Raw genomic sequence first — 26,118 nt, 5'->3', positions numbered from 1 at the left:
ACATTACGAGTACATCCTCAATCAATATTTGCGGAAGAAAGGGAGGGATTCTTGAGGGCAGACCTCTGAACATGTCCCTTCACACTGACAGCACTCGTGAGATCACACACATCTCTGGCTTACACTCCTTTATCATTTCAGTCAGGATCTCAATCCCCCCTGCATAGAACAAGGGGATCTGGTCAGGCTTGGAAAGGGTCTCCAGGAGGTTCTTGGTGTTCACAGCTGTGTTCTTTCCTGAATCCAGCAGTTCATGGGCTTCCTTTTCTTGAAGGTCTGCTTTTTCCTGAAGATCTACTTGATTCAGGTAATCTAGAAAAACAAGAAAGGAAAAGCAAAACAAAACCCTAACAATCAACAATACCACACAAGAAGCAACCTTTTTTTTTTTACTTTCTTTTGAGAATGGGAGTTTGAGAAGCATAAAGCATTAAAATAATTAAAACTCTTCTTTAGCAAGGAAAATTTTAGAAACAGTCTAAATCTACAACCAGAATCTTAAACCTTGTTGGAGATTCAAGGGAGTCTAAAAGTGTCTAAGGGAGGATGGTGCAGAAAATGAAGAAGGCAAATATTAATATTTGCAAGGGATTACAGCAAGCAGAGGAGCAGAGTGGGCCAGTTAACACAGAAGACTGAACTGTGCAGGAAAGAGGATCCGCTGCTGCCTTGTGGCCAAGAGCAGTGAAAGCACGGAAGGCATTCTAAGGCAGGAGGCAGAGGGAGGTGGAGTTCAGACAAGGAGTCTCAGCAGGAACATACTCACCTTTCACCTGGGTTTGCAGCTTGGGGTTTATTTCTAAGATCTTCTTATAACACTCTCTAGACTAGAAAAAAGAAACAAGACCTTGAAGAGTGGTTGGGGTAAACGTGATTATGAGAAAGACAATGGGTGTCATTGGGCTTGGCTGCTTCATTATTTTCTCCACGCCTCCTCCTGCTCCCAGTGCAGGAGGCAGGCACAGGAACACAGTGTGCATTTGACATTTTGTTCAGGCTTCTCCAGTTCTAGGGGGCAACAGGTATTATTTCAAAATTCGTTTTAAAGAAACAGTGTTGTTAGATGCTCAGGATGAAAAATATCCAGTCTTAAATTCTTGTGGATCATGTCTGTCTGGGATAGAAATAATCATAAAGTAAATGCAAAACTTAGATATGATATTTGCACTGAGAGAGCACAGAAGGCTGTCAGATATGTCCATAGGGAGTTAGGAAATAGATGAAACTAGAGGCAATGTTGACAGAGACTAGGGAATAGGAAAAGAGAACTGCCTAGTTAAATGTACAGGCTGTGAAGAGAACCAGTAAGGGATCCATTTATTGGCCACATAAGAGTCAGCTGGAAAACTCAAGAGTGACAGCTTCTCATTGAGGAAATTGCTAGATAGAAAGTTACTGGAAAAATGAAGATTCTAGTTCATGGGATTCCTGGGCTTAGTGCTGTATTTCTCACAGGAATATAAGAACTGCCCAGAGTATAATCTAACCAGTCACCTAGAGAAAAAGCTCAGAAAAAAAAAACACCCCAAAAGAAACAAACAAACAAACAAACAGTTCTGAGATAATCTTGAAGGTTCAAAGTTCGTCTAGAAGACTAGAGTTAAGAAACAAACTGAAGGAAAAAATAGCACATTAAAGTAGAGAATGGTGTCGCAGGAATAGAAGTCTATACATCAGAGTGACCCTGTATCCAACTTCTCTTCAACCCTAGATCTAACCTAGCAACAATTTTTGTTGGCTTCACTGTCAGTAAGTATCCAAAATCCCATCACTTCTTACCACCTCCGTCACTACCAACCTGGTCCCCATCATCACCTCTTGCTTGGATATTTATTGCAATAGCCTTATCACTCGTTCTCTGTTCTTATCTTACCATGCCGAAACACATGCTCGGTCTAGCAGTCAGAGTAATCCTTTAAAATATAAGTCAGATCATTTAATTCCTTTACTCAAAATCCTCCAATAAAGCTTGAAGATCACTCAAAGTAAAAGCCAAAGTCCTTTGAAAAGCCTGTAAGGCCCTACAGGATCAGCCCCTTCCCCACCATTATCACCTGTTTGACCTCATCTCCTGTTGCTCTCCTCTTGCTGGCTGCATTCTAGCTATCCCTCCACCAGGAATTTATTCCCTTATATATCCACATGGTTTGCTCACTTCACTCCCTCTATTCCTTTAGAAAGCCTTTTCTTACCACTCTATATAAAACCAGTCTCATCTTTACTGCTTCCTGATTTATTTTTCTCAGTACTACATGCCACTATCTAACATAGTGCATGTAACGTACTACACATCTATTTGATTGTTTTTTGTCTCCTGGTCACCCTTACCCCAAGAACATGAGTTCCATGAAGCCAAGGGCTTTGTCTAGTTTCACTGATGTATTCTTTATTGCCTGTATTAACAGTGTCTGACACATAGAAAGCATGCAATAAATATCTGCTGAATGAATAAATTGAATGAGTAAATAAAAATTGGTGGACACGGAAAGATTAACATTTCCTTTATTCATATTTCTTTTATTTAGCTTCATTACAATAAGCCTGCATTACATTTACAATTAAAATCCAACAAACTTTTAAAAAATGTATAATATGAAGCAATTTATTTTAAAGACATATCTTATAAATGGAAAGACATCCTATGTTCATGGATAGGAAGACTTAATAGTGTTTAGATAGCAGTACTTGCCAAATTGACTTATGAATTCATGTAATACCCATCAAAATTCCATGTGGTTTCTTTGCAAAAATCGACACAATAATATTGAAGTTCATACAGAAATTCAAGAGCACCAGAATAGCTAAAACAATCTTGAAAAAGTAGAGGAACCAAGCTGAAGGACTCTCACTTCTCAACTTAATACAAAGCTACAAAAATGAAGACACTGTGGTACTGGCACAAGGACAGACATGTAGATCTATGGAATAAAACTGGAAGACCAAAAATAAACCCATATATTTATGGTCAATTGATTTTTGACAAGGGTGCCAAAATCACTCAATGGGGGAAAGAATGGTCTCTTTAACAAATGGTTCTGGGACAAGTAGACATCTACATGAAAAAGAGTGAAGTTGAACCCCAGCCTCACATCATACAAAAAATGAACTCAAAATGGATTAGAGATAGCTAAATTTAAGAGCTAAGCCATAAAACTTTTAGAAGAAAATATAGGTATACATCTTCCTGACCTTGGATTAGATGATCATTTCTTAGATATAACACCAAAATCACAAGGAACCAAAGAAAAAATAGGTAATTGAGGCTTTATCAAACTTAAACATTTTTGTGCTGCAAAGAACATCATCAAGAAAATGAAAAGGTAATACAAGGAGTGGAAGAAAATATTTGGCAATCATGTATCTGATAAGAAACTTGTATTCAGAATATATAAATGACATTTACATCTCATTATAAAAAAAAGAAATTTCTCCAAAGAAAATATATAAATGGCCAATAAGCATATGAAAAGATCATCAACATCATTAGTCACCAAAAAAATGCAGATCAATACCACAATGACATATCACTTCACACCCACTAGAATAGCTACAACAAAAAAATAGATAACAGGTATTGAAGAGGATGTGGAAAAACTGGAGCCCTCATACACTCCTGGTAGGAATGTAAAATGCTGCAGTCATTTTCAAAAACAGTTTGGTAGTTCCTCAAAAGGTTAAACACAGAGTTACCATACGGCCTTGCTATTCCACTTCTAGATATATACCCAAGAGGACAGTAAACATAAAAAAGAAAACCCTGCACATGAATGTTCATGGCAGTGTTATTCATAGCAGGCAAAAAGTGGAAACAACCCAAATGTCTATTAACTGATGAATAAATAAAACATGGTATCAAACAATGGAATATTATTCAGCAAAAAAAAGGAACGAAGAACTGATACACACTACAACATAAATGTACCAGGCAAACATTATACTAAGTGAATGACCTCAGTTACAAAAGACCACAGATCGTATGACTCTATATGGAATCTACAGAACAGGCAAATGTATAGAGACAGAAAGACTGGTGGTTGCCTAAGGTTGAGATGGGGCTGGGGGAAGGGGACTGACTGCTAATGGGTACAGTGTTTGTCCAGGAAGGGATGAAAATTTTTTAAAATTGATTGTGGTGATGGCTGCCTGACTCTGTGAATATACTAAAAGCTACTGAATCATATAGTTTTTATACATTCTACAGATGAATTGTGTGGTATGTGAATTATATCTCAATAAAGTTACTTTTAACGATATAAAATATCTTAGTATGGATAGATGGATAGATAGATAGATAGAGAGACAGGTTGACTGATCTGCATGGTTACTTTTGGGTGATGAGGTTACAGCAAATTTTGTTCTCTCTTTTTGCTTATGTATTTTCTCTCCAGAGACTGAACAGACACTGGTAGAGGATGTTGCAGAAGAGAGTCCTACAACTGGTGGAGCTGAACTGACACCCAAAATTCTTCCCAACTTTACGATCTTGAGCTTTACCTTGGAAAATACTGAAGGATGGATTGATATCTAATCAGCTTGGAGAATCATGGTTCTCCTCTAGCACAACTGGGAGCATCAGTCTGTGATCAAACATGTCAATTACATTCCTCTAAGAACTTACCACACTGTAGTTCTTCAGGGCCAGGTTGGCTTTTCCCATGTGAAAATATGCTTTTGTGCATTTTTCATCACACTGCATAAAAGAGAATGACTGATCAGAAGTTTTAGAAGATGTGAAGTCATTTGCCACTCCCCTCACTACACAGCTAAAAGAGTTAAGGCGAAGCTTTGATTCTCAGGGCAACTACCAGAATTGACAAAACTTTTTTGTGCATTTGTGACCAAACTAATTGATGTCTGCAAGGAGCCTGGGTGCAGCAGCAAGCTCTTCACCAAATTAATTAATGATACCTGCCACTTTTCATTTCCATTTAATGAGACGCAATCAGGAAGCAAACCCTCAGTTTAGAAGAGCTCTTAACACTGGCAGAACATTAGAATCATCTAGGATGCTTGTAAAAATCCTGCCGGCCCTGCACCCCACATCAATTACATTATACTCTGGGATAAGACCCAGGCATCAATAAGTTTTTAAGCTCTCTAGTTGAGGTAAACATGCAGCTAAGTTTGAGAATCACTGGTTTACTAGAAGAGAACTTACTCTAAGAAAATAGCTGAGGTTACCATTACATCTTAGTGGGCCTGGGAAGTCCCTCCTCCCAAATAAACCACAACATATGTACTGGGACGTTCTGTTCATATTACTTAAGATTAGTAGGGATGCCCCCTTCAAAAGGCAGGATTGAAACTTATGGCTGAAACTAGACCATTTACACAGGGAGCCCTGCACCTGCCTGACCCTAGTCATTATAACTCCACAGGGAATGATTTGACAGAGACATACACTAAAATCTAAGACATCCAGTTAATGAACATTTATTGAACTTCTTTTATATGCAAGACATTGTGCCAAATCAGATGCCCTTCAAAGGTTTAGATATGAAGAGGTTAAGAGTTCAAGCTCAGGAGTCTAAAATGTCCTGGGTGGATCCTTGTTCTGCTACTCAGCAAAAGTGGCATGTTGTTGGCCAGGCCGCCTAACTTTTCTGACACTCATTTTCCTCACCTGGAAAATGAAGACAATAATAGTATTTCTCTCAGGTTGTTGTGAGAAAGAAATTATGTAAAACACTTGGTGTGGCTCTGGGTAACAGAGTATTAGCTGCTATTGCTGCAGTTATATCAGCAGCAATTCATTTCAGAGCAAAAGAGAAAAATCTAAATTTAATAAAAGAGAGCAGTAATAATAAGAGAGAAGAATAACAACAATAATAAAAGAGAGAACAATAATTGTTGGAGAAGCTTTTAGAGATACATTCTTGTGTATATCATTTCCCAATTCACTGCTAAGTGAATGGAAGTCATAATAAAAATAAATGTGCATGATTGTTCAGCCCAAACCATGTGCCAGGCACTAAGCTTTATGGTTCATATGGATGATCTCACAGAAGCTTTAAAACAACTCTACGAAGCAGATACAGTTATTATCCCTATTTTACAGATGTGAAAACTAGGGGTTGGAGAGGCCCAAGGTCACACAGATAACAAGTGGAAGAGCTGGAATTTGAAATTTGGCCATTAAACTCTCAAGGGTTTAAAAATGACACCAAATCTCCTTCAGAAAGGTGCTACAGAAAAGAGCATATAAATGCTATAGAAAATCCTACTGAAAAAAATCAGTGGAAGAAAATATGCTTGAAAATGCAGTCTTTAAAAGGGCATGCAGAGGTGGAGGGATATGGGCTGAGTCTTAGTGACACGTCGAGGTGAAGAGAGGAGGATGGAGGGAGAGTGGGCTGGGCAAGAACTTGAGAGTACAAGGGGCTTTGGGGACAGTCCAGCTGGGATCGAGGGGCAGGTACTGGATGGAGAGAAGATCCCATCTTGAGCCACACTGGAGGAGGGTGAGTCACCAATGGCAGTGTGGAGGTAAGCTGGTAGGAAGGTGGCATGCAGATGTGATCAGAGGAGGGAAAGGCTGAACAAGAGGTATGGTGGGCTGAACAATGAGAGATGAGTAAGGAGAGCAGAACAATCACTTAGAACAAGGGCTAATGTCTGAAGTCCTGGTGACAGTGGAAGGGAAAGGAAGTGCAGATGCCAGAGCTATGTCAAAGAAAGATCTGACCAGCATCAACTAACTATCAGTGATAAGGGTGATGGAGGATGTGAAGTCAAAACCAGGGGCCTAGATACCTGAAAGACGTGGTGTGTCATTAACAGAAAGAGGTCAGCTAGGGCAGGGAGTGAGAAAGGCTGAGTGAGAAGATGAAGAGTTGGCTTCTAGACATACCGAGTTTCAGATGACATCAAGACTATCAAAAGGCACCTGCAGGAGGCAGCTGACATGCAGCCCTGGAGCTGGGGAAGGGGAGACTGGGGAAGTAGGTCTGAGAACCATTTGCAGAGATAAGAGTTGAGCCCATGAGAGAAGAGAGCTGTAAAGGAGTAACTGTACAGAGACAAAAGACAGGGAGCAGAGGGGTGATCCCTCACGAATTCACAAAGGATAAAATTGAGGAAGCAGGAAAGGGATGGTCAAAGAGAAAAGAGGAAACTCTAGCACTTCAGCTCATGAAAGCCAAATATTCACAGTACATTCACTGGCAGAGCACCGGGGTTACGGCAGGTGGGGGAAACCAAGCCCCAAGCATTAAAGCCTTGTCCCCGACCTATCGTGTGTCACCGTGAAGTGTGGATAGCTGTGAATTTGCCTTCCTAAGACAATGACGCAAAAGGCTGCTAATGGATTTTTCTCACTAATAGGCCCATTCTCCTTTGACCATGTATCAACCCTCACGAGAATGTTCTTGGGTGAACCCCAGCTTCCCCTTAAAGGAATCCTGCCTTCAGAGGAAGATGTATTTCATTGTGCAAGAAGCGTTCTGCTGAGAAAGAAATGATTCTGGTCCTAATTGAAACCAGCTTTGCTGCCTTATCTTCCTTGACAAGAAACATCAGTCTTGAAATATCACATAAGCTTGTCTCTACCAATTTAAAAGTGTCAAAAAAGATTAAGTTGGCATGAAAGTACTAATACTATTAGTAACGGAGTGCCAGTGACGTTCGCTATTGATACATTAATTTTAAAGACAGCAAAAGTTTTAAATTCACAGCTGTAACATAAAACAAATCATTATTAGTTTTTAGAACTCTTTGTACATTTTTTTTTCTCATTTCTCCAAGTGTTTACCCAAACCTCTTCAACTGGGAGCCTCGCTGGGCATTTAACAAGATTGGCTGCTGAGTGTCAGCGTTTTTTAATGTCAGCTCCATTGGGCCTGCTTGGCCTCGGTTTCACTGTTAATTACATTGTACTTCAATTAACATTTGGGAACAGGCCAGTGTGTTATCCTGAATCAGCATGATGGTATGTCTGCCCCTTTGGCCTTTTTCAGATCAGAAAAGATACTCTTGGTGAACCTGTGAGGAGATCATGTTTCTTCCACAGATGGGAAAGACATCCACACCCAGGGATTATGGGGTTCAAAGTTGCAGTGGAGAGGCCCTTTATAGAGGTTAAGAGCATGGGCTTAGAGTTAGACAGACACTAGCTTCATGATCCTGCACAAAGTACTTAATTAATCACTGAGGCTTGATTTCCTCGTCAGAAAAATAGAGAAAATACTGACACTGAACAGAACAGAATAGAATTTTGTGAGCATGCAGCAAATGATGTTGTTTGCTGTTATTACTGGAAAAACCAAGGAAAACATCCTTGTCTCTCTCTTCTCCTGCAGAATAATGGTAGAAAAAGAAATCATTATCAGGCAAGGCAACAAAGCAGGTTAGTGGACCTATGATGCAGCTGTGAAGAGCTTGACGTCATCAGCTTCAGCCCCAACCTTATAACTTAAAGACTATACTCATGCAATGGAACAAAATTTGCCACACATTGTATCTTCTAAGGGATAAAGAAATTGGACACTCCAGATGTCAGTGTTAAGAGGATCCCTAGTGTTTTATGAATGATTATAAGCAGAGGTGACTTTCTCATTCATCCCGGTTTCCTTTGCTTACCCTCTCAACAAGAAATAAAGCAGATATGGCCAGTATGCTGCTAGGAAAGTGTCCTCTTGTTTTCGGACATACTCATTAGGCTAGGGTAGCTGCACTGTACCCAAGAATTGAAGCCACAGGATAAACTTGGCACACTCTCCTGGCACCTCAATTTTACTTGATTCTAAGTTACTGAAAATAATGCTGTTATATCAAAACAAACAGATAACTTTCATGAAGTGCTGTGCAAAATTAACAAGGTTTTTAAGATAAAACACACATCTTAAAAGAAATTTCATGCTTTCTGCTTCTAGTCCCTCTCGAGGGGCTCATGTCCATTCTCCTCTGCTGTTAGCAGCAAGTGCAGAAGTCTGAGAAGCACTAGTTTTGGTTACTTAGTTAAAACCCCTGTGACAGAGTAATTCAGGGGAATGTGGATTAAGGGTTACTTAAATATTTGGTCATGTCCCTAAAAAGTGATTGTGTTATTTCTCTTTTAGTAACTCTTAACATTTCCATCAACAGTCTTTACGTCTATGCGTCTTTCACCATCTATTTTGGCAGATTTCGGAGGAAATGCCATGCGTAGAATTATTTTATCTGCCCAAGGCCTGACTAAAGTTGAAAAATAGGAATTCTTTCTTCTGATTATTCCTCTACAAATAGAGGATGCTATATTTTCAAATTATTAGGGCTGGAGGGAAAAAACACAAACTGACAAGGAAGAACAGCATTGCAGCATTGCAGAAATCAGCTCCAACGGCTGGCCCCGGAAGAGAGAAGGAGGCATTACCACTAACACATAGAACAAAGTGTCTGATAACACAAGAGTAAAGAGGGAACTGTAGTAATATAAGACACTGAAAATTCAATAGCAGCAGCTCCCTGGATTGCTTTCTAGGAACCAGGCACTTTCTGTGCATTGTCATGACCCTCCTAACAATTCTATTCTATCCCATTCTACAGATGAGGAAACTGAAGCTCTGGCTACAGAGGTTATACCCTTTCCTATCTTGATACACTGGCAGCTGCCTTCTATCTACTTCAGCCCAATACCATCATGGGGGAAAAGAAATACTCTCTTACCTTAAGAGCCCATTCACAATCCACCAGGGCCTTCTCATAGTTCTTAAGTTTCATATAAGCCTGTAATGAAACCAACAGCTGATATTCACACACAACTCTGCATCAGGCAGTTTTCAGTTCATGCAGAAAGAACATTCGAACAGTAGAATGTCAGCGAGAACTATCCCCTACCTAGATCAGTCATGGTCCTGCCAGGAAACAGATGGCACACTTACACTGGGCAACTGAGAGTTGAATCCAGGGACCTCTTCCACGGTGAAGGCAGGGCTTAGGGAACCTGACAAGGGATGCTACAGAATCTCAGAGCTAGCAACAGTGGACAGCCATTACCACTGCTGTAATAGAAGGGGCAGAAGGAGGGAGCAATGAACACAATGGGAGAGGATAGCTCTGCGAAAAGAACTGCCTGATATGAGCTGAGGCCTTCACTAGAGCCAAAGGCCAGGAGAATAATACCCAATCTCACTTTTCCTCCTTCCTTCTTATTTTATTGGCTGAATGCAAATGGAGGCTAGAAGGCTGGGAAGCCAAGGAGCCACTCCACACAGGTCAGCCCTCCAGGGCACAGTGCAGGGAAGGATCTAGAGGGACACAGAAAATACCCAGCTCACTAGCTACATCCAAGAAGGAAGAGCTGAATTCTGGAGTCTACCCTGCTGTGAATGTTCCAGAAAAACACCAAATGATAAAGGGAATAAAAAAGACAGATAATTAGAGCCCTCGTACACTGCTGGTGGGAATTAAAATGGCAAATGGCACAGGCCCTCTGGAAGATAGTCCGGAAGTTCTTCAGAAGGTTATGTCACCATATGACCCAGTAATTTTACTCCTAGGTATATCCCAAGAAGAATATAAACATACATCCATACAAATGCTTATACATGAATGTTCATAGCAGAATTATTCATGATAGTCAAAAGGCAACAATCCAAATGTCCATCAGTGATGAAGGGATACATAAAATATGGTATATTCATACAATGGAAAATTATTCAGCAACAAAAAGAAATGAAGAGTTGATACATACCATAACATGGATGAATCTTAAAAACATTATGATAAATGAAAGAAGCCAGTCACAGAAGGACAAATGTATGATTTCATTTATATAAAATGTCCAGAATGGACAAAGGTATAGAGACAAAAAGTAGATTGGTGATTATCTCGGGCTGAGAGTAGCAATGGGAGGATTGGGGAGTTGACAGGTAAAGATGAAGTTTTTTGGGGGATGATGATGAAATGTTCAAAAATTGTGATGGTCGCACAACTCTGTGATTATACTAAAATCCCATTAAATTGTGTACTATAAAAGGGTGAACTGTATGGTATGTGAATTACATCTCAATAACGCTGTTATCAAAATATAATAAAAAAGCTCTGCTTCTGTCCTCCTGAGCACAGCAGAAAAAAAATGAAAGAAGTAGAGTGACATATGAGAGTCAAGAGCATCACCATGAACCCTTAGTATCAAATGCCTGGGGCACTCTTTTAGAATCCCTTAGAATTGGGGAAAATCTTGAAAATCAAGAATTGACTCAGAATTCCGTGATCCATTCAAACTTAACTGATTAAGAACTTAGATTGAGAACTAGAGGAATATAAACAAATGAACGACTATTTATAAACAAGCACAATGGCTACTATAACCTCTCTATTAATTACTGGACACAGTAAGTGGTCAATAAAGTCTTATCAAATTGCACTAAGTAGCCTTGAAGCACTCTTCTTCTGGAAAGCTCCCTAAGAGGCAGCACCGATCATCCCATTTGTACAAAAGGATAGCCAAGCACCAGGAGCAGTGGCTTTTCCAGGGTTCCATCAGTCACCAATAATAAAGCCAGTACTACACGTAGGATTGTCCATGATCAAAACTGTACCAGGGTACTGCAACACTCTTAACAACAAACCTGATGAGATATTTGCATGGACAAGCCAACTGTGGGGTTAATGTTGCAACTCACAGGTAATCCAAGTATCCAACCCAAGTGAGAAGAGAGCAGGCAACAGCCAGCAAATGCATTGAAATCATGCCGCTCTTGGCTCCCATAGCAAGGAAGCTGCAAGTGGTGCTTTCATTAACTCACATTCTGTAGTAATTAGAGAAGATGACTCTTTGAGCTATCTGTTCTGTAAAGCATCATCCTTTTCTCCAGGGTCTCAGGTTTCATTTGAAAATTAGGGGATGTGAGAAGGAAGCTGGCATCATTCTAGACAGCTGTGGCCATGATTTCATGGCACTATTATTCAGGAATCGTGCAGACTCTGAAGAAGTCTTTATGGGTTGCAACAATTTCTCTACACGGCCTTTTACTTTTTCTTTTTCTTTCTCTCTTAAGGCTTAGATTAAACACCCTATAACTTCCTCAATCTCTTTCGCTTTTGCACATTTTAAAAAAGAACTACTTTTTCCAAATAGCAATTAAACTCCAGATTTATCTAAATTATACCGGCAATCTATTGATCATAACATTAACTCCAGGGGAAAAACAAAGCAATGAAAGGTTAGGTTTTCTCTCTAGCAAGAGAAAATTTACAGGATCCTTATTAAGTGTTTTCTAACACTGCATGCATACAGGGGAAGCATTTTAAAAATAGTTCAGTGGTTCAAACGGTTTGTAACACCAGGGAGTACATTTTCCATTTTTTTGTCTCTGTGTAAGTTTTCTCCTTGGGAAAGCTGGGAGGAATCACTCCCTCAAACCTTTTCATTACATTTCCTTATATTTATCCACATTCATTCTTAAAGTGATTCTTCAGAACTAATCAAAGTGCTGCTTAAAAATGAGTGCAGTGAAAATATAACTAATTCAGATGAATCAGAGTATAGACAGTCTGAATTAGATGTGTCTGAATTACATAACTTTTTTAAAGCAATTCAATTTTATTGCTTTCAAATAACTTCAGAGTAACACAACTGAACAAGCATCAGTAGGCAGATGTTTTTAGAGACCAAATTTGGTAATAAATAAGAAGGAACTATAATTATTCTATTAATTGCTTGCATTTAAGCGATGCTTCTGAATTGTCAACAGAAACTTAACTCCCTTAATTGGACTTATTGTGCTTCCAATGTTATGTAACTAAAAAAGGATTTATTGAACATCTGCTATAAATAAAGCATTAAGGGAAAAAGTATATGGTAGTTTTTGCCCTCAAAAAGTTTATAATCTTGTTCGGGTAATGCAATGTACTGTTAAATCAACCTCTGGCCATCTTTTTTACCGATTCACTTCCTTATAACTAGTTTTCTCCAAAATTGGGATAGTTTAAGTGACACTTCAATTCTAGTCTAACTTATCCAAATTGCTAAACTAGTGAGATTATACTGCTTGGATTTATTTATCATTAAGTCACTATCACTCCCCAGACATTCTGGCCTCTGAATGTCCTGTTTCTTGCTTCCAACCCTCTTTCTCAACATCCCAGAGCCAGACATTCTTAATCTCGAGTTAGGGAAATTGGAGCTGATGAGGACTCTGCTGCAGCCTCTCCCTCTTGCAAATGACAAGGCATCGCCAAGTCCACCTCACACAGGTCCTGCTGACATATTCTGACCACGGGGTAATTACGTCCACGAATCTGCCAAATTTTCAGGCCTGTCCGGCAGAGAACTCTACCACACAGAAACTAAACTACTTTTCAAACACAAGGTCACAGGTGATGGTTTTGTTTCAGTTGAGAGCTATCAGCCCACCCCTTCATTAAGTGGTAAATAAACATCTGGGTGGTTTTTACCTGGTGTTCCAAGAAACTGAGCTCATTTGTGACACATACTAAGGCATAAAAACTTTAAGAAACCCAAAATTTCCAAGACATTGGTTCTAGGACCACTTGTTATCCACTTTACCCCCGTCGCAGAATCTTAAAGAGAGACTGATACAACGAATGAGAAACTAATAGAAGGGCATCCCCTAGGAGTTAAGACTAGTACCAAAAAAGGAGGCTGAAGAAATCTGTTGGTAGCAGAATTCTAAGGTCCTATAGGTCATTTCATTCCACTAGTTTTCTCCTTTATCCACAGGGACAAGTGCATGGTCACCATCAGTGATATGACAGAACTGACTTATACTATGGAGACAGCTGATAATGGGCAGTTCTTCCCAAGTCCTCCTGCAGTGATTTCAAATTAGATCATGGTGAGAATATTTGCATCATGGAAACTGGTAAATGCTACGTATAAGTCAGCTCCTCCCAAACCCAAAACAAGAGCCAGTTCTTATAAACATTTCCCAGTCCAACATCTAGTCTCATCTTTGTTTTCCCAGGTTTAGTGGTAACTATTCCCCGAGAAAGCCCCATGGACACATGCTTGCCTCACTGACCTGGGCTCGGTTGGTGTACAGCACTTTCACGTCCTTCAGCTTCTCCAAACCCTCACTATAGTGCAGGATAGCTGTTTCATAATTGCCTTCAGCAAATGCTTCATTCCCTTTGTCTTTTAGGGCTATGGGAATATAAGTCACACAGGTGAGCTCTCGCCACACATCAGAAAATCTCTCAGACTTTATTCCCCCGATTTTCCAATTCTACTTTGAAGGTCTTCACTTCTATTGATCCTAAAGGGACTCAACATTTGTTTTTCTCTGCAGATATTTCAGGACCAGCTTCTTCAAGTATATTTTTTTTCTCCAAATCCACCCATGTCTTCTAAGTAGATTCTCAGAAAAAGTAAACGTTTCTGCACCGAGGCTCAGAACCATACTAAGTTTGCCACAGAGACCAAATCTGTGCATTCGGTGTCTCATAGAGAGGGTCAAATAATTAATTTTCCCAACAAAGATGGAATCATTCAGACCTGCAGCACACACAGCCCTGGGTGGTATAAAATAAATTGAAAACATTCTTCTATCGTATATATCTCCCCACAACATACACAATCCCATCCCTTCCTTTTCCTTGATTTCTCCTCTCTTTCCTCACAGCTGTTTTATTCTTCTTTTCCACTTCTTCATCTATGCCTTAGGCTAGCCAGTGGCAGCTCACCCTCACCCCCCACTACTTCCTGAGCACTGTTTAGTACGATTCACTTTGCTCTGCTAAGTGCACAGGGATGCTTTAGAAAGAGGTTTCACTGGAGGTAGGTACATCCTACCCCCTGCTTGTTGCAGCAGGAACAGAGAAGAGACCACCAACGATTTCCTTCTGGCCAAGTTCCATTGCCTCGAGCCCATCACAAACCTCACCACTGGGAATCTAGATGTCCTCAAATGTCAGCATTCAGGCTTTCGTGTGCTCTTTCTAGCACAAATCATCCCACCATTGAAATGTAAGGACTGACAATTACCATCTGCTAAGACTTTGTTTTCCCTTCTTCTCTTGGCTCGTTCCTTTGCATCCATCTCCACAGATGCCAAGAAGGCCTCTGACGGCAGGGTAATTTCAGATATTAAAAAGGAAAATCCAAATACTATAATCAGTTATTTAGCTCAAATTCAGAAGAGTTACTTTAGAGTCACACGTATGCATATGCACACAGGCACACACACACGCACACACACAATTCTGAGGCAACTAAAATGACATTTTCTTAATTTGACATTAAATGGTAATCTGTGTGCTTTATTATTATACATGATGGCTATGACTGTGCTTCAAATTTGAATTATGTCTTTTTAAAAGAGTTTTTCTTTGAAGACAGATTTTTTTGTTCTGTTTAGCATAATGAGCTGCTTCTGAGCTGAGCAACAGAGAAACTATCTGGATCCCTTGAACAGGGTAAATTGGATGATACAGAATAAATGAATTGAGTTTACAAAAGGTTGACCAACAGAAAATAGAGAAAAACCTCTCAGGGACGTTCGCGCTGACCACTAGTAACAGAATGGGATGTGATATCAGTAGGTTTTTGTTCACAGGTTGTTTGTAAGCCCAGAGGCAATAATTTAAAGGTCTGGGAGCTACACTCAATCAAAATTGGTCCTATATAAAGAATAAAAATTGGGAAGAGAGATGCTATCCTTACCTGAGTTTACTTCTTCGGCACTCTGTAGATGTAGGTTATCATAAAAACAAAGAAACAAATTTCAAAAACCACTCTCTAATTTATATGCATATAAACCAAGAAGGCAAATCAATTACAAACAAAAGGTCATTTCCTTTAACCATCAAAACTGAAGAGATCAGAATTCAGGGGGCTTGCTTTAAATCAGGAGACCTGATTATGGGCACAATTGCTATGGGACCGAGTCTGCAAAATAAGGCTGCCCAGGTCAAGAGACCTCAGCTGTGGCTTATGAGTTGGAAATGAGTTAGAATATATTACCTTAAAAGTACAGCTTAAATATATCACACAAGCTCAGGGGGTGGAGAGGCGAAGTTTTCATTAAAATAGATTCAAAGGGTTGTTCAAAGATAACCCAGAAAGATCAAAGGAAAAAAAATCGAATTTTATACTTTCTTATAAAAAATAAATCTAATGAATCTAAGAAACAAAAGACCATTTCAGCCTCGCCGGACAGTTTGAGATGAAACTACTGCCTTGGTGTAGGTCTTCTCACTGTCTGTACTTATATAACTTCTCAATAGAAAAAGAAACCTTCACAGCAGTTTGTGGAGGACTGATCACAGTCTTATTCAAGGTGGTCCTGCATTCATCCTCCTCCTGGTCTTCCTCCATAAGCAGTAGTCTCTTTTCTGTCTCCAGGACAGCGTTCTGTTGCACAACTGGGTCATCAGAATTCATCTCCTGAATTAAATTGGCTAGAGAAGAAATCAGATGTGACTTAATCAAACAAGATATTCAAAAGACTCTATTCACTAGAAAGGATGGTGCATAAAATGTATGGGAAAGATCTTAAAGAAAAAAAATAGCGCAATCAAAAGCAAAATAGAGCAAGCAGAACCAATGAGAAAAAATTAACATACATACATATATATATATAATTTTTTTTTTTTTTTTGCCTAGAAAAAAGTTGGAGGTGAGTGTAGCTATTAGCTTTAAGGAACAGAGTGTTAAGCCATTATTCAATTCAACAATAATTTATGGAGAACTCATTATTAGATATTATGTTGATGTTATAGATAACAATGATGAATAAAAAAAGATCCATTTTTGAAGAGTTTATGAACTTGTGTGGGAGACAAACATGTAAGTATAGGCAGCTCCGAAATCACAAAACAACAGCCCTTAACCCTATCCTCACCTGTCTTCACTGTACTGCCTGTCCAGCTTAGATTCCATGGTCAATCACTTGACAGTCATCCTGCCCACATACTCAACTCCCTTGCCCCACTATCCCACCTAACAGACAAAATTCCAGCTCTACATGATTTCAATTACCCAATTCTCTCAGTCTGTATTAGGAATGCTAAGTACTGAAGGAGACAGATAGATGCCTGGGGGACTGGTCCAAACTCAACTGGACCTTCAGTGATGCCTAGCAATCCTTGTTATCCTAGGCAAGATATCCTATCATTCCCCCAATGACTTTTAACAGTTTGTAATCTGAACCTGACCATCTCAAAAAGATGACCTTATTTATCAATTCAGAGGAGAGAGATGCCATCAACTTCCTGCCACTAAAACTACGAAACTGCCTATACCTACATCCATCCTTCCTTCCTACCAGGAAAAAGTGCCCATTCTTCAGTGAGGTTAGTCCCTCATCCTGGGCCCAGGAGTCCATCGTCATGTTTTGCATAATCAGGAACCCTGCATCACCAATTAATAATCCTATTGCACAATATTTTCAACCCATTCCATTCGACCAGCTTCTTCCTAAATGTATTTATGTACTTTAAATCTCTCTTAATGCTCTGTCTCCTCCCCTTCACAATGAAACTTCTTAAAGACATTTTCTTGTTCCAATTTCTTCATTTCCCACTGACTCTTCAAGGAAGTTTGAAATTTTTTAATTGTACAATATTTCAAGCATACAGAAAGTAATATAACATTTTTGTTTCTATGCCATTAACTTATATGTTTCATATAAGTTAATGGTATCTTTTCTCCAGCATGTTTTAATGCTTAGTATTTGTATCATTTAGATTTTACTGCATCACACACCACGTCAAAACTCAGTGGTTTGAAACAAACCACCATTTTTGTGGCTTAGTTTACAATTCTCTAAGTCAACAATCTGAGCTGGATTCAGCTGGCCAGTTCTTCCAGTTTCAGCTGGACTCACACATATATCCATGGTCAACTGTCAGTCATCTAAGTGGCTCTGCTTTAGAAAGTCCGCTGGCTGTTGGCTTGAGAAATGCGAGCAACGAGGGGAAGTGTGTCTTACCTTCTCATGAGTGGCATGAGTGCAAGCCCCAATTCACATGCACTTTTCAAGCCTGTGTGTGTCATGTTTGCAAACATCCTGTTGGTCAAAGTGAGGCACATGGCCAACCAACCCAGATTTAAGGGGTAGAGAAATAGGCTCCACCCTTGATAGGAAGAAAGGAATTTGTAACCATTCTTGCAATCTATCAGAATATTTGTGTATGCAATATTTAAACAATTTTTAAAAATAGTTGTATAAAATGTGCATTCGTTTGCAACTTACTTTTTTCTCTTAAGGTGCTTTAGACATTTGTTCTTGATACATATGGTTCAGTTGATTCATTTAAACCATTATATATACCATAGTTAATCCATTCTCTTATTGATAGCCAGGTGGTTTTTAATTTTAGTTTTTTCTAAAGTAAATAAATGCTGAATTGAATACCTTTATTTACATATTTCCCTGTGCACTTATGTTACAAATCCTTCAGGATGTGGCTGCACCAATTTTTACTCCTACAAAAGTGTACAAGAGGGAGTTCCCATTCTTCGACATTCTTGTCATCACTTGCTAGGTTAAACTTTTTAATTGCTGTCAATGTAATGAATGGGAATGGTATTTCATTAATGTTTTAATATGTATTTTGCTGAATGTGATTGGAATTGAGCATCCTCTTACTGATTTGCACCCATTTGGATTTCTATGAAGAGCCTACTCCTATCCTTGGCCAATTTTCTATTGGGTCATTGTCTCTTTCTTACTAGTTAACATAATTTCTTTTCAAAAAAAAAAAAATTTTTTTTAAGAGACAGTCTGGCTATGTTGTCCAGGCCGGATTTGAACTCCTGGGCTCAAGTGATACTCCTGCTTCAGCTTCCTGAGTAGCTAAGACTACAGGTACACACCACCATGCCTGGTTGATTTGATTGTGAAACAGGGGAGTTCTCTGATCCCCCTCGCAGGACATGCGACAGAGGTGTGGCTTGCCTGTTCAGTCACCACCACTACTCAAACCCCTGAGGGGAGGGGGAGACAAGTGCAGGAGCCCAACTGGGAGCATGTTACAGTGTGTCCTTTTAGCCCTGCCATCTGTGGACGACTTGATTGTTAACCAGCTCGATGGATCCTCTGCCTTTTCACAAGGTTTTTTGTATCCTGAGGTTCTTTGTGTATCCGGAAGAACCGGGTCACACACAGGCTTGAAGGATGAATGTGGGGTTTTATTGAGTGGTGGAGGTGGCTTTCAGTGGGATGGATGGGGAACTGGAAGGGGGGATGGAATGGAAAGATGATCTTCCCCTGGAGCTTGGCCATCCAGGGGCCAAACTGCCCTCTGACTGCTCCCAGCCAAACTCCTCTCAGCGTTCAGACATTCCTCCTCTTTGCTCTGCTGTGTCATTCTGCCATTTGTCTGCTTGTGTCCTCATCTCCTCACCTGCTTGCCTGCTTCTGGAGCCTGCAGTTCAGGGTTTATATGGGCACAGGATAGGGGAGCATGGCGGGCCAAAAGGCAACTTTTTGGGCACAAAAACAGAAATGCCTGTTCCCACTTAGGGCTGCAGAACTCCAGGCCTGAAGGTGGGGTCTTTGCCAGGGAACCACCCTCTCCTACCCACTATTCCCATCTCCTATCCTTATCAGTTGTATATTCTGGACTGGTTACATGTATTTCCAAGCATCTTCCCCTTGGGTATGCTTTGTCTTTTCATTTGTTTTTATGGAATATTTTGTTGAAGAGATTTTCTTTTTAATCTTAATGTGTTAAATATACCAATCGTTTCCTTTACAATTTAGGCCTTTTGTGTCAGTAAGGTTATAAATATACTATTTTATGGTATTTTATAAAAGTTTTAAAGTTTTTTTCTCATTAAGGTATGTAATTCACCTGGAGTTGACTTTCATGTAGGGCAGGAGCATTATTTGTTGAGAAGTCCCTGCCAGCAATGTGTCTCATCAGCCCTGTAATATGTGCGAGTCTGTTCCAGGCTCTGCATTCCTTTCCCCTGATTGTCTTTTCCAGCACCAAAACCTCCATGCATCGATTACTATGGCTTTATAATAAATCTTCAACATCAGCTAGGGAGAGTTGTCCTGTTTTTGTTTTGTTTTTGTTTTTTTTATTTTTTCCTGCAGAGTTTTCTTGGCTCTTGCTGGTCCTTTGCTCTTCCATGTAAACTTTGGAATCAGCTTGCTGAATTTTAGTACATACTACTTTGGGGGTTTTGATTTAAATTGCATTTACTGTATAGAATATTTTAAAAATCGACATCTTTAACAAATAAGTCTTCCTATGATTAAATATGTCTCCATTTATTTAGCTCTTCTTTCATGTCTTTTAATTAACTTTTTTTATTGACTCAACTCCACACGTTATTCTAATTTCACTGTTTTTCTCCCTAATGTCCTTTTTCTATTCCAGGATCCCCTCCAGAACACTATATGACATTTAGTCATGTCTCCTTAGGCTTCTCTAGGCTGTGACCATTTCTCACCCTTTCCTTATTTTGATGACCATGATAGTTTTGAGTAGTACTGATCAGGTATTTCATAGAATACGTTGCAATTTGGGTTTATCTGGTATTTTTCTCATGGTTAGGCTGGGTTACAGGATTTGGGGAAAAAGACCATGGCACATTATGGCATATCAAGGATGCATGCAATCAGCGTGATTTATCAGGAGGTTAACCTTGATCATCTGTCTGAAATTGTGTTTGTCAACCTTTTCCACTGTAAAGTTACTTTCTTCCCTCTCTTTCCATACTGTACTCTTCGGAAGCAAGTCACTAAATGTATCTCACATTTAAGGGGTAGAGATGCTCCATCTCCTTGAGGGAAGAGTCACTACATAAATTAGTTGGAATGGATTTACTGCTTTCAGGGTAAACACAAATTCCTTACCATGGTTTCCAAGGTCTTTCCTAATATGGCCCCTCCATATTCAGATTGGACTCTTCTCTCCTTGATCTCTTCTTTCCAGCTATATGGGGCTTTTTATTCTTTCACTTCCTCAAAAGCACCACACTCTTTCTTCACTCTTAGCTTTCCTGCCTCCTTACTTCCCACCCAGAATAGTCCCCTGTCATCTCCTCAGTGACCAACTCCTACTCACTCTTCACATTTTGCCTAAATCTCACTTCTTCAGGAAAACTTAATTTGATTTCTGTTATAGACTAAATTGCATCCCCCCTGCCAAATTCACATGTTGAAGCTATAACTCCTGGTATGACTGTATTTGTAGACAGGGCCTTTAAAGAAGTAATTAATTATTGCCCTAATCCAATATGACTAGTGTCCTTATAAGAAGAGAAACACCAAATACATCCACGCACAGAGAGATGACCACGTGAGGGTGCAGCGGGAAGGTGCCCATCCTCAAGCCAAGGAGAGAGGCCTCAGAAGAAACCAAACCTGCTCACACCCTGGTCTTAGATTTCTAAACTCCAGAACTCGAAGAAAATAAAGTTTTGTCATTTAAGCCAGCCAGCCTATTTTGTTACAGCAGCCCTAGCAGACTAATACAACCTTCCAAAGCTGGGTTAGATCCCTACACTTTATAATTCTCTCTGTGTCTCATATTGCACACTTGAAATTACTGTTTAATATCTGTTTTCTTCACCGGACTATTGAAACCATGAAAAGAGGTAATTCTTTGACTATATTCTCTAGGGCCTACCAACACTCAACACATAGCAAGAGCCCAAGAAGTAAATGTACAGAATCTATATACATGTGGCTACATAAATTTAAATTAATTGAAACAAGCCACATTTCAAACCTGGGCTGCAGCCATAAACACACAGAATCCTAACCACACAGAGTGGAGCTATAAGCCACATTTCAAATACTCAATAATCATGTGGCTAGTGGCTACCATAGTGGACAGTGAGGATTATGGCAAATTTTCATCATCACAGAAAGCTCTATTGCACAGCACTGGTATAAATGATAGCTGAATGAACTGTGAGTATCCATAAACGTTAGCCAGGTTAAAAAAAAAAAAGATGAAGAGGCGGTGGGAATGGCAAAGACCCAGTGCAGAGTGTGAAACACAGAGTATGTGTGGGGGAAACTATCAGCAGTTTATTGCTGCTCAAGCGTGAGGTAGGGAGATATGAAAGAGGTAAGGACAAGGTCATGGGAGGACTTAAGTCCTGATGAGAGCTTGGGATTTATTGTGACTGCAAAAGGAATCCAAGCAGAGAAGTGTCTGGGTCAGATTTGCATTTTAGATACATTACTCTGTGGGGAGTATAAACCTGGAGATAGGAAAAACAATCAGGGGGTTGTTGAAATAGTCTGGGTGAGAGGAACCAGAACAAAGGGAGGGTTGGAGAGGATGGCTCTCCAACCAAACTAGATGGCTAATTGGATGCAGGGTTATGAGGTGGGAGGAGTCCCAGATACTTGTAAATTTCTAGATGGTGGTGTCACCAACTGAGACCAGGATGAAGGGGAGGGTACAAGAAGCAGGTTTTATTTGGGAGGGGGAGAGCAAAGGGGAGGGAAAGAGATGATGCCTCAATTTTGGACACATTTGAGTTATTTGTGGGATACAGTAGGTACGACAGTGATCATAGAGGCAGAGGCTCAGAAAAGAAGGCTAAGTGTCCACGTAGATGTGGGGGTCATGAGCATACTGGTGGCAGGTAAAGCTACATGTTTAGACCAGCTGAAGAGAAAGGCAGCAGTGGGCCAAGGCCAGAGCTCCACAGAACAGCACTCAGGGATGAGCAGGCCCATGAGGCACACAGGCATTATACATGTGTCATTTATGATGCCACCCAAACTAGCTTTAAAACCAGTTGATTCTATAAACCCAGACAATCTGCTAGAAGCAGCAATTTCAACATATTTCTTGTATTTACTATGGAAGGTCTGTTTGCCTGTTGGTTGGTTTGTTTCTAGACTCAAACGAGCTCCCTGAACAGGGACTGACAGGTTTGGAAATTCCTGAAAGTGACCTGTGGGATCACAGTACATATTCTTTGAGATCCAACCTGTCTGAGCTTGGGAAAGGACTTTCTCATCTTAAGGGAGAGAAGGGAATGACGATCATAAGCCATCCATGTAATATGATGGATTCTAAAGGAAAGCCATTTGATTTTGCCTCTGCAGCTCTAAAACAGAAATGGCTCTACTCTAAAACGGGAGGAATCTCACACTGATCAATGAGGCTCTAGACCCTTGAAGGGAACAGCTAGGTTCATTGTCAGTGAGGAAACAGCAGCTCGTTTTGACCAGATTCCACAAAGAAGGATACAAAATATGGAGGAAAACCATCAGCCTGAATTCCTATCAGAATGTTAACAGTTTCTCTGATACCAATTAACAGCCAGAAAATACGGCCCCGAGGCTATAACTTGCCTCTCAATACCCTTCTGTTTAATTTCAATTACATTCTTTCCCTGAGAGTTACAAACCTGTCAAGCCACCCAGGAACTTAGAGTAATCACTTCCCTTTATCTACTCCACCTCTCTCAAGCAAAAATTAATTTATGATTTACTAGTACTTACTGATTTCATCCACATTTTTAAGAAATTTCTGCAGATCTTTCTCTTGATCAGCATCCATTGTGAACCGGAATCCCTAAGGGATGCAGCATAAATGATGAAATTAATAATAATAAAGCACTAAACAGAATGGTCAGGCTTATTAGCATTCTAAAACTAAGAGCCAAGTGATTATTTTTATGACAGTTTTGTTTATAAATGTCAATGAGTAACAGTAGGGTGATCCGTTTCATTCCAACTGCTATTTAAGGCCAAGAGGCACTCACTTATGTGCGGCAATGCTTCCACAAAGCTTCCAGCCTTCCTTTCAGTGCAGAAAACGCTCTGCAAATAGTTCTTCCAAAGCTAACATCAATCCCGGCGATTTAGGGACCCGGCATGGAGATGAGGAGAGAGCAGATGACAGGTTGCCAAGGACAGAGAAATACACTAACTCCTGACTTTGATCATGACAGGCCGGTCTAGTCAGAAACTTAAATGTGGATGTGTGACAGGTAACAAACTTGGGGCAATTTGCATCCAAATGTCCATACCTGTTTAAAATACGCCTTTGGCTTGTTTCTGAAGAGTGAAGAAAGGGTACAAATTGGCTGAAGGGATTAGAACATGATGTTACTATGCTCACCAGCGTCTCTTCTGCTCTAGGTACCTTAGACATTATTTTATAGTTGTTTTTGTCTGAGAAGGCTCCGTGGTCTACCCAGCGGTACTTAGTGCTTCATCCACAGATCATAAAAATTATCAGAAACCTTGTTAAATATACAGCTTCCTCAGCCGGAGCCCGAGATTTCGAGTCAGTAAACCCAGGACAGTGCCCAGCCACGAATGTAGATTTTAAACCCGTTCCAGGTGATTCTGATTTACGGCCAGGTTTCATAGTAGTGTAACATGATTCTAACACGTAATCTGCCACGAACAAACTGCGAGTGATTTAATCTGAGTCTGGGTGTCCTTATCTCCACCAGTTACAAGCTGTGTGATTCTGGCTAAAGTCACAACCTCTCCGAGCCTCAGAGTCCTCACCCATACTATGGTAAGGTTAGAGAGAAACCACGAGGACACTTTGGGGACTGATGTAAAGCACCAGGCACGCGACGAGCGCTCACTGTGAAGCACCCTTACCTATATAAAACGGGGTGGGGTTGCGGCTTAACTGAATGATCGGTAGGGTTTCTTCCAGGTCAAATCTTTTCAACTCCCAAGGAACAGAGGCCCAGTCCAGTGAATTAACCTGCCCAACGGTATGAGGGTTAGAAGGCAGGCACGCGGGTGCAGGGACAGGAGACAACCCCTGTCTCCCAGGGCATGGATCTCAGGGTCCTCACTGCCTGGCCAGTGTCACCCCCACGCTAGAGTGAGGGGGCCAGAGCCAGGTGACGGCGAAGCGACGCCGCCCTCGGTGTTTCACTGGGTAGGGCTGCGGCAGCGGGGGCCTGTGCCCGAGCCCCGCGCCGAGCCCGCCCCAGACGCGCGCTGCCCGCCGGGCGCAAAGAGGCCAGGCCGCCCGCACTGTTGCCCGGCAACCGCTCCCCGGCGTCCGCAGGCCCGGGGCCCTCCAAGCAGGTCCCAGACCGCAGCCGAGAGCTTCCCATGCTCTGGGGCCCAAAGCAGCGTCCTCTGCTCGGCTCTGAAGGCCAGTCCAGACCAGCTCCCACGGGGTATTTGGGATACCCCGCAGCACCAACCTGACTCGCTCAGCTTTGGACAGGAAATGGCGCAGCGACTGGCCTAGGCCGGGGCGGGGCCAGGAGCCAGGGGCCCCGGGGCGGGACCAAGGGCGGGGTCAAAGGCCGGGGGGCGGGACCGGGGCGGAACCGGGGACGGGCGTGGGCACGCGATCACCACCCTAGAGCTCTAGCTCTGGAGCGCGCCAAGTTCAAGGCCAAAGTCGAGGTTGGGATTCCCGATGCCTGGCGCGGGGAGACGGAGGAAGCAAAGTGCTGGTCTCTAAAGCAGCGCCTGCTGCTCGCCTTTTGTCTCCTGAAGAGGGGGTGTCTCACTCCCATTAGCTTAATATCCTTGCCCAAAATGTAGTCTCCAGTGTAGCTGTGAATCCGGTTTTGTTCATTGATAAATGTGTGAGTTAGAAGATTTACACATTTATCCTTAGGAGAATTATTTGAGTAACCTTTTTAATCCTCAGTTTTCTCATCTATGAAATGGAGAAATGGCACTTTCTCATACGGTTCATGGTTAAAGTTCTGTAATGGCCCAACAGATTCACCTTGCTCACTGCCTAAACAGAGTTGATTTATCAAGACAGAGGAATTGCAATAAAGAAAGAGTAATTCACACACGGCTGGCTGTGAGGGATACTGAGTCTTATTACTCAAATCAGTCTTTCCAGCTTTCAGGGATCAGAGTTTTAAAGGATAATTTGGTGGGTAGGGGTCAGTGAGTCAGGAGTGCTGACTGGTAGGATAGGAGATGAAATCACAGGGAGTCAAAGCTGTCCTCTTGTGCTGAATCAGTTCCTAGGTGGGGGCCATAAGACCAGATGAGCCATTTTATCCATCTGGGTGGCGCCAGCTGATCCATCGAGTGCAGTGTCTGTCAAATATCTTAAGCAATGATCTTAGGTTTTACAATAGTTTATGTTATCCCCAGGAGCAATTTGAGGAGGTTTAGAATTTAGCAGCCTCTAGCTGCATAACTCCTAAACCATAATTTATAATTTTGTGGCTCATTTGTTAGTCCCGAAAAGGCAGTCTAATCCCCAGGCAAGAAGCGGGTTTGCTTGGGAAAGAGCTGG

General features: G+C 41.0%; 1 protein-coding gene across 13 annotated transcripts in view; it reads right to left on the bottom strand.

Annotated features, from left to right (window-relative positions):
* LOC105493588 (tetratricopeptide repeat domain 12) overlaps positions 1–25,141 on the bottom strand; it is a 58,881-nt gene extending 33,740 nt beyond the window's left edge. For 3 of the 13 annotated variants that reach the window (XM_011761356.3, XM_011761358.3, XM_011761355.3), the window contains exons 1-10: positions 24,489–25,028; positions 23,370–23,442; positions 16,178–16,341; positions 15,605–15,626; positions 14,927–15,049; positions 13,965–14,086; positions 9,643–9,702; positions 4,619–4,690; positions 767–827; positions 124–312 (exon numbers count right to left, since the gene is read on the bottom strand). In XM_011761356.3, coding sequence (XP_011759658.2) covers positions 124–312; positions 767–827; positions 4,619–4,690; positions 9,643–9,702; positions 13,965–14,086; positions 14,927–15,049; positions 15,605–15,626; positions 16,178–16,341; positions 23,370–23,427 — 871 coding nt within the window. In that variant the 5' untranslated portion in view covers positions 23,428–23,442; positions 24,489–25,028. Of the gene's footprint in view, positions 1–123; positions 313–766; positions 828–4,618; positions 4,691–9,642; positions 9,703–13,964; positions 14,087–14,926; positions 15,050–15,604; positions 15,627–16,177; positions 16,342–23,369; positions 23,443–23,632; positions 24,448–24,488; positions 25,029–25,051 lie in introns of those variants that run through there. The other 10 variants (XM_071075585.1, XM_011761357.3, XM_011761342.3 and 7 more) reach the window with 9 other exon arrangements.
* Positions 25,142–26,118: the final 977 nt, after the last annotated feature.

The sequence above is a fragment of the Macaca nemestrina genome, chromosome 12, assembly GCF_043159975.1.
Source record: "Macaca nemestrina isolate mMacNem1 chromosome 12, mMacNem.hap1, whole genome shotgun sequence".
Classification (NCBI taxonomy): Eukaryota; Metazoa; Chordata; class Mammalia; order Primates; family Cercopithecidae; genus Macaca; species Macaca nemestrina.
The sequence above is the reverse complement of the archived record's forward strand: the minus strand, read 5'-3'. Positions and strand labels throughout refer to the sequence as shown.